Source organism: Mobula hypostoma, chromosome 23 (assembly GCF_963921235.1).
Source record: "Mobula hypostoma chromosome 23, sMobHyp1.1, whole genome shotgun sequence".
NCBI classification, from domain to species: Eukaryota; Metazoa; Chordata; class Chondrichthyes; order Myliobatiformes; family Myliobatidae; genus Mobula; species Mobula hypostoma.
This window is the reverse complement of record NC_086119.1, coordinates 21,447,292-21,461,994: the sequence shown is the minus strand read 5'-3', so window position 1 is coordinate 21,461,994 and position 14,703 is coordinate 21,447,292. Positions and strand designations below refer to the sequence as shown.

At 36.3% G+C, this 14,703-nt stretch overlaps 1 protein-coding gene across 4 annotated transcripts in view; it reads left to right on the top strand.

The window, feature by feature from the left end:
• LOC134336806 (protein phosphatase Slingshot homolog 2-like) overlaps positions 1-14,056 on the top strand; it is a 181,971-nt gene extending 167,915 nt beyond the window's left edge. For all 4 annotated transcript variants that reach the window (XM_063031286.1, XM_063031285.1, XM_063031284.1 and 1 more), the window contains 2 exons: positions 5,802-6,660; positions 8,890-14,056. In XM_063031286.1, coding sequence (XP_062887356.1) covers positions 5,802-6,660; positions 8,890-10,983 — 2,953 coding nt within the window. In that variant the 3' untranslated portion in view covers positions 10,984-14,056. The remainder of the gene's footprint in view (positions 1-5,801; positions 6,661-8,889) is intronic.
• The last annotated feature ends 647 nt before the right edge of the window (positions 14,057-14,703 follow it).

Below are 14,703 nucleotides of genomic sequence, written 5' to 3'. Positions count from 1 at the left end.
GTGAGTTCAAATCCCACCTAGATGTCTGGCCGTAATGCCTATTACACTAATTCCATTTATCTGCATTAGGTCAGATATCCTTTTCACTTTCCCCATCCAAGCACCTGTCTAAATGCCTTTTACATATTATAATTGTATCTGTCTCTGCCATTTCCTCTGGCACCACATTCCAGAAAACTTGTGCCTCAGATCTCCTTTAAACTTCTCCATGTTTGGCATTAAACCTGTTCCTTTTAGTTCTAGACTTCCCTGCCTGGGAAGAGATTCTGTCTTTTTATTTTATCTGTGTCCTTCATTTTATAAACCTCAATGAAGAAGACCCTTCAGCTAATCCTTGTCATAGCTACAGCCCTCCATGCCATCTCTTCTGTACTCTCTATTGCTACCATATCCTTCCTGTAGTCTAGCAATCAAGCTTCTAGACATATTCCAAGTGCAGTCTAACCCACGTTTTGTACAGCTGCAGCCTGACTTCTCGACTCTTGTATTCAATTCATTGGCCTATCGTGCCAATGATACCATTATTACCTTCATTACCCTGTTACCACTTCTGGTGAGTTATGGTCCAGCTGTGCATCAGCACTCCCAATGTCCCTGCTCTTTATATATTTTTTATATATATCAGAGTTTGACTTTCCGAAGTACGTTACCTCATATTTGTTTGAATGTGGTTCTCTGATCTTTCTTGTAAATGTATTGCAACCTTCCAAATTCTTATTGAATTCTCCACCTTTAGATGACTTGCTTTTTCTTTATGCCTGTATCAGAATAACCAACTCTGTTTGCCATCATTTTGGCTCAGATTTTCTTTTGTGTGTAACTTGGCCCATTGGGCATGTTGCACAGCTTTACCATTAACAATACAGACAGGTCTAATCTGATCTAAATTGCCATTATTTCTCATCCTATCAGAGATGCTCCCTTTGTTCTACTGTGTCCCACCATAACCTTCTCTGTCACCTAAAGTTAACTTATTTTCTTCCTTTAGTTTTGGTGAAGGGTTCCAGATTTGAAATATTAACCATTTCTCTTCCTACAATTAATACCTAGCTTCCTGAGTGTTTCCAGCATTTTCTGTTTCGGTGTTATGACAAATAGTAATTTTCCTTATTGTACAGTAGACATTTAAGTCTGGAGTACAAGTGTGAAATGAAGTTGTATCAACAAATAACATGAAGCATTAATAAGTTGTCAATTAACTACTTCCAAGAATTGGAATTTGTGATTGCATAAATTAAATCTGTAGACTGCGGTCTTCAAGTTTAAGTGCATTATTATAGGCATACATGGAATAAGTACAATATAAAATTAGCTTTTTGGACCAACAGCTCAGTACATTACAGGCATGATTGAAGTGTTGATATGAAAGTAAGCATAACCCTAATGCAAGTAGAGAGAGAGAGAGGAGAGAAAGTAGTCTACGGTAGTGTTTGGGTTTTCCACATTTGTTCAGGAAGCTGATGGCAGTGAGGAATAAATTATTGTAGAGCATTGAGGTGTGGGTCTGCACACTCTTTTACCACCTCCCTGATAGCAGCATCAAGAAGAGGGGACAGTGGGTTTCCTTATGATGGAGTCGCCTTCCTGAGTCATCATTTCTTGTATAGATATCTTCTGGGGGTTGGGGGGCGGGGGGAGTGATGGAACTAGCTGTGTCCGATACTCTCTGTAATGTCTTGCATTTCTGCACTTTAGAATTTCTATACTAGGCTGTGATACAATGAATCAGATTGCTGTCCACTGTACAGCTAAAGTAGTTTGTCAGTCTGCAATGACATGCTGAATCTCAAACTTGTAAGGAAGTTCAGATGCTGGCATACGGCCTTCATGGCTGTATCTATGTGCTGAGCTCAGGACCGGTCCTCCTTTATGTTGACACCCAGGAACTTGGAACTGCTTACCCTTTCCACTGCAGACCCTTCAGTGATGTCTGATGTGTTTCTCTGACTCCCTGTTCCTAAAATCCATAATATCTGTCCCTTGGTTTTGCTGACACCGAGTACATTACAACATCACTCAACCCGCTGACCTGTATGCCACCTCATCATTCAGTTTTTGGTGTTTTGGACATGTATTCTCATGCCAAATAATGAGCCATAATAATTATCATATGGAGAAGCCCTATTTGTTGAAACATCTAATTACTATCAGCTGGGTTTTAAAAAAAAAACCTTATTTCTGGGGACAAAAATTGGAAGATTTTGAAGATGAGAGCAATGGGGATACTGCGGTTCAATTTCTAATGAGTAAAATATTCCAAAAGTCAGGGATATGGTCTACATTATTGTCATAGTTTGCTTGTGTAAGTGGAGCCTTATTTGTTTCATATAAACTTTAAATCCTTGGCTGTGATACAATGAAACAGAATGCTGATATGTCCCGGTAATAAATGCCAATCTAAAGCAAAGATTGACACTTTCTTTTCTATGGGATAAGGGGAACACTTATTGCCCATACTTAATGTTCATAAGAAAGTATTGGCTTGGGGTCATCTTGTACTTCTATGGCCTATATAATGCCGGTTAGCCCCACAGTGTTTCGAAGTTCCAATACAAGTTAAGAATCAAACACAATTGCCAGAATTTACCATTCAAACCTCTTGACTCAGATTAAGCCTTTGCATTTTACATCTTCAAGATGTTCAAATATGACTGGTGAAAAAGAAATAGAATTGATTTACTTAGACCATGTGACTTCGCTAAACCATCATCACAGACAATAGTTTGAACATAAAAGAGGAAAAGAAGCAGGCAAAATTTAGCTATTTTTGTTGAGTGCTCAGAAAACCTAATCCAAACTTTAATAATTTCTGACTTGGAAAATGAAACACAGAAGGTGCAGTAGGTACTTGTTTGGTATGTTCATTAGAAATCTGATATTGGAGCATTTGATGTAAAATTTTCCAACGTGCGTAACCTGCTGGTAAGTTAACCTCCTGGTAAGTTGTAATGGTTATAATGCTTTATTTTCTGGCAAATCAATTGTGGAAAAGCCTTGCTTCAGGAAGCTGACTGCAAATGCAGTTCAAATAGTGAACTTTCAGGAGCCAATTAAAAAGATCTTAAGGGATGTGGAGCCAGTAACAGCTTGGAGACCATTCAGTTCAGATGTGCATTGGTGGAATAGGGAAGGAAACAGGAATCAGAATAGTGGGGTGGAAATAAGTTTAGTTGCTGCCTACGCATTCATCAATATATTAAACTCCCCTTTTAACTTTAACTTTTCAAATTCAGCCATTTATTTTCTTGCAACATAAATCTGAGATATGGATACCTGTTGTTATGTTTGCAAAGCATAATCTTTGATTACAGATGAAACTTAACTATGTTGCACCATCATAAGGAAAACTTGTGTTTAAAATATTAGGTTACAAGACACCAGACATTTCCCCCTTCAGAACATTTGCATTCACTTGTCTCCATCAGTTAAATATCATTTTGTATCTTGTAATAGTTAGAATTATGCAATAGGGAAAAATGATACTGTTGAAGCTTGTATTTATACAAGTATTTGAATCAACAGGATTGCAGGACTAATAAACAAGCATTTTGATTAAGAAATTACATTTCTTGTCATCTGGCTTTTTATTGACACTGCCACTGTTCTGGTAGTATATTGGTATAAATAAAGAAATATCATGTAGATGATGCTGTGATAGCAATAAACAGGGGCTTCCCAGGTTATAAATCATTTGACCTGTGGAAATCTCACCTAATTCAAATTCTCCCATGCATTTTTAAAACCTTTTTCATGCTAGTAATAATAAAAAAAAGTTCCATCGTGTTCATGACTATATAGTATATTTTATTAGCTTAATTATGGGCACTATTAGGTTGATTGCTGTATGAAATGATTATAGCAATTGCGTGTAGTGTAATACAATATGAGTAACTAGAAATGCATGTTTCTGACTTAAGGAGAAATTGATGCAAGGACAGTTCTCAGGAACAGAACTAAGGACTGCCTCTATTTAATAAGATGGTGACAATGTAGCAGTATTGTAGCAACATCTAGAATATTTTAAGTTTATATCCTTTTGCTTAGCTTTTACAATTTTTTCCCCAGAATTATGGTTACCATATCTGTTGTTAAGAAATCTGAACTGTTATAATGGCTTAGATTATGCTGAATTGTACAATACTGGAGATGTTCCAAAACCATCGTGTCACTCAGAACCCAAACAACTGTTTGTTATACCCATGACTGAAGAGAAATGTGATATGACATTGATGTTTATCATATGCCTTTGCTTCTGCTTGTTCCTTTTTATGTTTGTCAACATACACATACACACACTGTTCCTGAGTTTGAGACATCACAAGGTGTGAGATTTGGAAAATGATAAGATCATCTGCTCAAAATAGTAGTATTAGATTTTTGTTTTGAATGTCAAATATGATATCAAATCATTCTCCCAACAACAAATAGGATAATGTCGGCACTGGTGTGAAAAGGAAAGTGGTTCGCAGATATGTGAGAATTGGAGGGAACCTATCATAGCAACATAAATGAATTAATGTTGAATGTTATACTCTCTTCCAAAAAGCCAATTTCAAACAAGTCCTCTTGAACTCACAGGCTAGAATTCATGAACCGCTGCATTTATGTTTGACAGGACGTCTGCATATCAGCTTTGCCACTTTTCATAAATATAAACCCTTTAATTGCTTTGCAACAGAAATTATCGGAAAAAACTGGTTCCCAATATTGCAGATTGCACGGGCCTTTAATGTATGAAGGGAGTTTCATTTGAATGTGTTGTAGTTTTATGTCTGTTCAAAAGCATCTCTGTACACAAAAACGTATTTAGTTGTAACACAATCTATTTACACCTTTCCAGTAGCAGTTGCAGCACTTGAGTGGATGATCTTGCTTTATTTTGTTTGATTCAGACGGTATTCTATAAAGGGGTCAACACTGGTGGTACATGAGAAATGCTTTTTAGTGGGTCAATTTCAGCCCTCTGATTAGGCATGTATATAATATTTCTCTCCTGCTGAACGTTGTGCAAAGACGATGGCTGATTTAAAGGTTGCTTCCCTTTCCCTTTCAAATTTAGCTTGAATTCTAATTTTACAAAAAAGTATGGTAGTACATATTTTTGAAACTGTCTTCATTCTCCTCCTCTCCCACAGTTCCTTAGCTGCTTAGAAAATGTAGGGTGGGGAGCAACAGGCAGAATGTTTAGAGATTCTCCAAATTTAACATCAAGATATTTTAGTTTTTTTTAACTGATTAGGTTATATTGTATCCATAATTCAACCATTATTTTTCTTGCCCCATTGTTAGTTTGAGATTAATTATTTTTTGCCTCTGGTCTGAAAAATTGTAGCAACAAGTCCCTGAATAATTTGCACACTTTGAAATTTCAGTTCAAGGGGAATACAGTTAGTGGTGTTCAAATAATGAAAGTTGAACTGAATTTCTGTATGTGTGTATGTTGTAGTGGACAGGGTTTTGAGGGAAACCTTCCTCATCAAATTCCTGGAAAAAATGAATTAGTCATGTTGCTGCTATTTCAGAGATTGTGGGCAAAGTGATACCGTAGTTCATCTACTAACTCTGAATTAAAGGAATTTTTGTAGTTGAAACATCTTTAAGATTTCTGGGGTAATTGGCTACCGTTAGGGAAATAAATGAATTTTGTATTTTTAACTGTAATAGGCATGACCTCTTAGATGTTTGTGAAGTGATTGGGCTGCTTGAATGTGATTTACAGCCTCATTCTGCATTATGTAAAATATGTTCGTGGTGAGGTGCTTTAATTTAAATTTTATTTTTTCTGTTTTTAATTAATGCAGCAAACAGAGGCACAATAAACTGTGGCGGTCACACTCTGACAGCGACCTTTCTGACCACCGTGACCGTATTAATAAATCTACTGTTGACTTAAACAGAAGGGACAGCACCTCGACTACAGAAATGCCAACTGATCCACTTGCTGAACATTTATATAACCACCAATATTTAAACACCTCTGATACAATTTTACCTGGAGTTAATGAGGAAATAATTGAATTAAGTTTTGGTATTGATGCAGAAAATGAAATACCTATAAACTGTAACCTGGATCCCTTGCAGAGTAACATTTCTTCAGCATCCATGCCAATGGTAGTAACCACCAATGACACCACTAAAAGTTGTGCAAACATCACCGCTGATACACGTTCTCTTCAACATTGTCACGCTGATAAACCAGCCTTGACACATCAGGAACTTTCTTCTTCCCCTGAATGTCCTGTGCTATTGACTGCTTTAGATGGTGAATTAAAAGATGTTCATTTAAACTCAAACTGCATTTTATCACCATTACTTGAAACTAGACCTCCACTGCAAGATCACGTAGCTTCATCAGAACTAGTTCCTTCAGCCTCAGCATCCAATGTAGATGCTGGAATGTGTGGCCGCAATGCAGATCGAATTGACTTCTTCAGTGCCAGAGAAAAATTTATTGAGCTTTCACAGGAGGGTGGGACTCGAGTCCAATCACATTCAAAAGCTGAAGAGCTTGGAGGAGGAAAATACTGTGCCACAAAAACACCTGCTCCAGAGAGCCTTGACAAAGAGCAGCAAATTGAGAATATTCTGGGACAGATGTCAGTCGATAACTTTCCCCATGCAAGAGAGAAGAGCACAGATATTGATGGAAAATCTAATGAGGTAAAAAAAAAGGTGCATTTTGAAACTATATGATATCAAAATTAAAGACAGATAAAGTAAGCAAAAATTTATTTATTTCATTGCAAAGGGTCACCTTATCCCAGAGCCAATTTCACTTTTGTTTGAATTAAGCTTGCATGCATTAGGTTTTGTGTTCTCTCTTTTTTTTTCAAATATAGTTTTCAAATGTTTTGGAGACCTGAATGATGAAAGAAATCTAAGAGATTTACTGTTTCTTTTCCTAGAAAAGGGTCTCAGCATTCTGGGGTGGATTCATATTCTAAGATTCTATTCCTTCCAGGTTTATGGGCAGATATGGAACACATTGATTCTATTTCCTACAGGTGCAGGGACATAAGAATGGGGATAAATTCTTGAATGTGCTTCACTATTCAATTATATTGTAGCTGATCTGATCTTTAGTCATGATTGTAACTTCTTCCTGAACACTGTCAGCTTTTTTTCCCCTCAAAGCCTAAATATACTGAATAGTTAGTACTGTGTTGAAGAATTTCATGGATTCATAAACCATTTCAAGAGAGAAAATTCCTCCTTGTATCAGTGAGGTGGTTGATGCCTTTAGTCTGAGAATGATTCTCATTGTCCTTGAATCCTTACTACTACAAAAATAACCTTGCAAAACTTGCCCTATCCAGCCCCTTAAGAATCCTTAATTTCAATGAAATCGGCTCTCATTCTTTTTGTCTCTAATGGATATAACTTCGATTATTCCCTGTGTTTATAAACAATCCATCACATTATGTCCAAGCACAGAAATTAATCTTGTAAACCTTCGCTGCATTGCCTTCAAGGCAAATATATCCTACCTTAAATAAGATCAACCATATGTACTCTCACTCCAGACTCTCCAAAGCCCCAATGTAGTGGAAGTCCTTTGGTCTGGTATCCCATTCTTCTTCTTCGCCCATCAACCTGACTGGGACAAAGGCAACTGACAGCAGCTTGCCAGGGTTCTCTGTCTCAGGCCAGTCCTTCAAGTTTTCCCCAGGTCTATCCTCTCCAAGGGACAAGGCCTTTGGAGCTTCTGCAAGCAATGGATTTTTACAGGATGGGGTTGCTAACCCTATACCCAACACTCGCAACTAGGCTTGGAGTTGTCTATAGCGGAGATTGCTGTCCTATTGCTTTGCAAAATAGTACCATAACCTTGATTACTTTTGCTTGCAATTTTTGTTTTGTACAAGGACTGCCAAATCTCTCAGAACACCAGCATTTAATTATACTGCACCCTTTAAAAAATTCATTTTTCTTTTGCCCACTGTTTTACCTTTCCATATCCACTTACGACTCTGTAACCTCAATTATTTTGCTTAACATGCATCTTCGGCTAACTTAGATACGCTGCAATGTTTCCAAGCCATTAATAAAGATTGTAAACAACTAAATTCCCAGTACTGATTTCCTGAGACACTCCATTAACTAGACCATGCTAGTGTGAAAATTCCCTGCTTATCCCCCCCTTTTATTTTTTAACTACTTTTTCCATGCACAGCCCTGCAAGCTTAAGTACAGGAAAAAATTGTATCTGGCTGTTATTGGCTAGATCCTAAAATGTGGCAAATGCACTAAATCTATTGGCTTCCCTTTATTTATCCTCAGTAAACTCCAATATGTTTATTAAAGACTATATTTCTCATTCATAACCCACATTGATTACCCAATCGTGTTATGCTTTTATAAGTGTTTCCTTATGACGTGAGTAATGTTTAGCGAGACATTATTACAGATCAGAGTTTAATTCCGGCATCCTCTTCACGGATGTACCAGGTAGGTTCATTGGTCATTATAAGTTGTCCCATGATTGAATTGGGGTTAAATGGGGGTTGTCAGGGGTTATTGGGCAGCATGGCTTGAAGGGCCTATTCTTCACTGTATCTCTAAATAAATAAAAATAAATTTGAGAGATTCACTCTTATCAACAAAATTACAGAAATTTCTGTTTTTGCTTCTGTAATACTATATGACTAATTTTCAAATTTGAAGCATGTCTGGAAAATTTCTTGCTTTAATCTGCATTTACGTTTATATTGTTAATAAGATGGAAAAAAGGGAGATTCAAATTAAGATAGTAGTTTTTAAATTTGGATTTTTTTTGTGTAAATTTTGTGAAGTCCAGAAGTTTTTTTAGAAATTGATCATTATCACATATTGGGAGCTAATAATACCGTAAATATTTTAAGTATGTAATTTTATTTTCTTCTTCCACAGGAGAATCCGGTATCAACATTCAGTAAGAAGCCTTCCTTAACCAGGTCTCAGTCGTTAAATGTTATTTCTGTGAAAGAAATAGTGACAGAAATAGAGTCCAACCAGAATACAGGCTTGTGCCAAACAAAGGCAGAGAGTGTCATCAGTAGCCATATCCAAATGCCAAAGAGGAATACAGTTCATGAACTCTCAGCAGATTTCCAATGGCCTTCTGAAAATGACAGTTCTGTAAACGAAATGTGTACAAATGACTCTTTAGTTGCTGAAAATAATGACAATGAAGTTAAACAAAATGGATGTCATCAGGTAAATGTATCAGTCAAGAGTCATGAGGATTACCAGGTAGCACCCTTCGAAGAACCTGTGCAGGATGAAATACTAGGTCACAAACAGGTGGCAAAATGGTGTCCTGGCTCAGTAAAACGTGCAACCAAGGAGCTTGAAGAACGATTAAAGCAAGAACAGGAATATCAATCATCTGTGACAACAGCATTACCTGCCCGTAAAAACTCGAAGATTGATGGAACCACAGCTAATGATTTTTTGGTTATGAACAGGAGTGTAGACATCTCTTCTGGAGTGTGCTTATTGAAAGATAAAGAGAAAGGAAGAATTACTGAAGATGAATGTTTGTTACTCAAGTGTAATGAACCTCTGAATCAAGAGTCAGCCCCAGAGATTAACTTAAATGAGATGGAGAACCTGGTACAATCACAAGTAGAACAGGAGCAAGCTGAATGTGGATCTTTGAACACTGTGGAGCATAGGATAATTCATACTTTTGAAACTTCTGAGGATTTGGATTCTTACGCCCAACTTCCTAAGAAAATTGAGATAATTGAGTATACCCGTATATTAAAATCGCCAAACTTGCAAGTAGGCATTAGTGATATAGGAGAAGAAAAGATGACCATTTCAGATGAATTAACAGTGAAGGAAAATGAAGTTGCCATACTTCCTGCCATTGAAGATGAAACTCCAGTGAAGGGAACTGAAGCCATCAGACAGTCTGCAAACAATCTAAAAATGTCAGAAGTTCATACAAGTGATACTTTGCGACACCCACATCTTTTGCCATTATTGGGTGCTGAAAGTTTATCCCAGAAGCAACATACAGAAGGCTTGACTGTCCAGTTTGATAGACCCTCGGGAGAGGTTAATAACACCCCATTAGAATGTGAAATTGCTTTAGTTGATAGTGATAGTGCTCATTTGCCATTACAAGAATATCAAATACCCGTCCTACACCTGGAAGGTGTCACAGTGTCAAGTACAGATACTGATACTGAAATTCATGAGAAAGAAACTGTCCATTTAGAGATACAAGAGGTCAACCAAGAAATGACCTGCTTGCAAAGAACAGATGGCTGCATCACATTACTTACCCATCAGGATTTAGAATTAAGTTTCAACAGATTTGATGAAAGCATCAGGGACATGGAAAAGATGTTAAATTTCTCGAATCTTGATCACAATCCTCAGCATAGCTCCAGCAATGGCAGTCTAAATCATCTAAATAGTACCCTGGGAGTTGGTAATTGGCAGGGGGAGGAAATTGAAGCTAAGATAAGACGAGCAGGCCTCACAACTCCATCACAGATGAAACGTTCTGCATCTATTGCTAAGCTAGGTTACCTAGAACTTTCAAGGGATGATTTATTTAAGAGCTTGGATCCAACCAAGGCATGCCAAGCACTTTCTGATTCTGGCCAGAACACACCATGCAGTGTGGAAAGGACAGGTGAGATCAGAGCTGGAGGTGCTGTGGAAGACGAGCCCAGCAAAAAAAAGTGTGTATCAATTTCTATTCTCCAAGACCCTCAGCCTACAGAAGAACTTGAAACATCAGAGAGTATTGTACAAACCAAACCTGTAGAGGAGCCTCTAATACATCATGCCAAAGACAGTGCATCAGCCCAACACAGTTCAGTGGTGAGTGCAAAGCAGAGTCTTTCACACATAGAGCCTTCTGACACAGATGCACCTTATCCCACCCTACTGACAGCTATAGCACCTCAACAACACCATGGAATTCATCCATTAAAGCAAGTGCAAGCAACTAGTGAGGAAAAGCAGACAACTTATCCTTTATAATTACCAGATGTAACTTAGTTGGTTTCTGGACAAGAGGCGGATGTGTTTTCAAAGGAACATGCACTTTACGATTTGTTTTCTATATGTTAAACGCTTGTTTTATTTTGTTGATGACTGCATGTGAACTTTGGGCTTTCTGTAGTTGGTTTTGAATTTTTAAAAAAATTATGTAACTGAATCCTTTAACCATGAGATCCCATTTAAAAGAGCACACCAACTAACACAGAACAAGCTTGAAATTAAGAAAACCTTTCTGCTGTTTAACATGCCTCTAAATTGAAATCAGGGAAAAGCTGCTCTTTGCGATAAATTTCATTTTGTACAAATTTAATGTCACTTTTATACCTAGCATTTCTTGCCATTTTTAATGTATTTAGTCTGAATTCCCTCTCTCCCATTAAGAAAAAAGTGTGTAATCTTATGAACATGATCATCGAGCCCTTGAAGGTTATGAAATAATGGAGTGCAGCAGGCCATGCACACTAAATATCCAGAAGCTTGCTTAGATTACCGATCCATTCACTCTGCAGGTCTACACAGAGACTGTTGGATGTGTTTATTTTAATCTTCTCAACGTGCTGAAAATGATTCAATTTCAATCAAGATGAAATTGGTTTACATATTTTCTTAGTTTGCATGTTCCTTTCAGATGGTCTACATTCAGGGTTAATGTGAATTATTACTTGAACACTGCAGTGAGCATTTCATAAACCCTTCCATATCAGCTCAGAGAGCAATCCTTGTTGTAGGACTTAAATTCATCTTAACCATAATAGGGAATTCCTTTTCAATGAAATTTACCCTTTAAAGGCACAAACATTTTTTATTAGTTTTGTAAATTGCTGATATGGTTTTTTTTTGTATTTTGTTAAAAGCTGTTGATCTAAATTCACCATCTTTGTTCGTGCTTTATAAAGTTCACACTTCCCTGCCCAATAGCATCTCCATTCTGCCTGGGAGTACAGTTTGATAAGGACTAGGATTCTTGCTTTAAACTGGAATTAATTTAATTGCAAAGTGCTCTCTACTTCAATTTGGTAACAGTGGCAAGAGCATTAGAGTCTTCCTTGTATCAACAGGCATTTGTACTATTAAAACTAATATTGCTGCACATCTGATTGTACTGTGATACACAAGCTTCAAGTTGTACTGGAAATATTAGGAAAATAAGCTGAGGATTTCAGTAGTCTTGTAATGATTCTCCTTCCCAAGTACTGTTTCCTGCATTCTCATCTAAATCTACTAATATTAATGTATCATATCTAGAGTGTGCAATTTTTCTTGATGTAGTAAAAGCTGTAAGGACTTTTTATATTCTGTATGTTAGAATGAATGACTGATTTTAAAGCATTAATAACTGAACTTAAACAGTTACATTTATTGGAGTTGTTAAAAAAAAATGCTCTGGGTGATCTCGAAATAAGTATCCTTTTAATGAATTAGATGTTAAATTACTGACACCTACTTGGCAAAGTGCTATTTTACCAGATTCAGCAAATGGTAATCATCTTGAGAAATAATTATTACAGGGAAAGCATAAATTCTAAAACAAGATTTGGAGCATATATTAAAAATTGTTTGCTCTTATCATACTTTAAATTACAAAGTGGAATTTGACATTCCAATTATAATTAGTATTATTTGTTTTGTCCCTATTTCTGTCATAGACACCTCAATCATTTCTTAAACATGCAAAAAAAAGTATTCTTCCCATTTAATTTTTCATTCCTTGAAACACTGCTGCAACTTCCTCTGCTTTGCAAGAGTACATAAATGCTGGTTTCAATCGTTTACTAATTTACAATCAGATGACTGTTGAAGTAGGGCAGTATGATAATTCTGTTATGGTCCTCTTGTGGCACATTTTACCTGTTCCTTTATCTGAGTGCTGAATCCAGCATCTCTTCCTCCTCTATCCCAACCCAGCCCTCTCCTATTTTGATGTTGTGGCTGTCATTGATACCCCAATAGAATAAACACCCAATTGTGTTACATTTACATTATTGGGCTATTCTTGATTACATCTGATTTAAAATTCCAATCTGAATAAGCATGTAATTGAATCAGCTTTTTGAAAATATGGCTGAGATGTACAGGATCGTACAATTTTTAAAAACATTTCAATCTTTCTATACTTCTAGTAATACTCCTAAATCCATATTTTATTTAATTACATCTCCTATTTAAAATTTAAGGAGAATATCAGACTTAAACCTAATGTATTTTGCCTGGAACATGTGAAATTATCTGATAGGAGGACCAGACAACAAGTTAATACTCAGTTCAAACACAGGTGTCACATGAATTTGGAACCTGCTGTTGGAAATTATTTTTAAGCCACTGCAGTTAACAACTTTTAAAGGGCATTTTTGTACAAAGCAATTATATGTGGTCTTTTATAATTGTGGTTATTATTGTTTACATTGTGAACATTTGAGCTGTACATTTTCTTAAATTATAGATGTACCTTGTGTGCTGTTTATTGCCTTGGCATTCAGTTTTCATTCATTGGTTTGTAATTGTGAAACTGATTTTTACACTTTTTTTAAAACCAATGTACATTATGTGACTGCATGTGTTGTATGGATAAAGCTTCATTCTTTATTGTTTTTGTAAGAGGGTAGTACATGTACCATAGTTCATAAGTTTTTAAAAATCCAGTGGTACATTTTCATAAACCTTATGGCACCACCTGTCAAAGTACAATAAAAAACACGCGTAAAGAATATTTGGCACAAGTAAAGACAGTGCCTTCATACGAATTTGGCAAACAAAACGTTTGAGGTAAATTATTTAGAAACATATGAAAATTTTGCTTTATTCCACAGCTTCTGTGCATATTGTGGTTTACTTCTCACATGAAGCTTAATCAGTCCATTTGACAATATGCAGTTTCTGTCTCTGGACCCACTCTTCATGTAAGGTTGTCACCGTATGCTATTTTTCATTTTGGGGTATTCCACTGTACAATAGATTTTTATTGCAAGTGTGCTAAGATGCTTAATGTGAAGTAATGCACTGTTGTATGAAGTACAATGTTCTTGTTACAAAATTAATAAATTTTTATTTTGGAGGATGGATTTATTTTTTGGTGTAAATGGAATGTGAATGACAGAATAGCACATGGAGGTACTACAAATCTGAAATAGAAATAATTAACACTTTGCATATGACTTTGAGTACAATCGTGTTTTGAATTGTACAATGAGCCATTCCATTTGCCTCTGATTAGCATCGCTAAGCCTTGCTCTGGTTTCATCCTTCTCTCCTCAGTTCCTTTTCAATTGCACAATCTCTGCATTTCATTGTTGTATAACACTTCAGACCCAGTGTTTTTGTCCTGCAGAATAATAGTTCTGTGCTGATTTGTACTCTACTTGCACAACTATTATTCTTGTTCCCAGATTAGGGTCTCTATAACATCCTTCTTGTCTGCCTCCTGAACTTTACTACTAACAAAGATCCACTGAAACGCTTTTGATGAACTCAGAGCAAAAATGAATGAACTTCAAGCAATCTGATCAGTTTGGAAATGATAACGGGGAAAATCTTAATCATTTTTCAGTAGCTTTAAACTTTAGAGTCAGTGTCATTGCATTACTGGATCTCTAAAGTTTAAAAAAAAATGACTAATCTTCATTTTACAATCCGTTCTTGGCAGCCATATTATTGCAATACTTAAATTATTCTATTAATTCACAGTTCTGATAAAGGTATAAT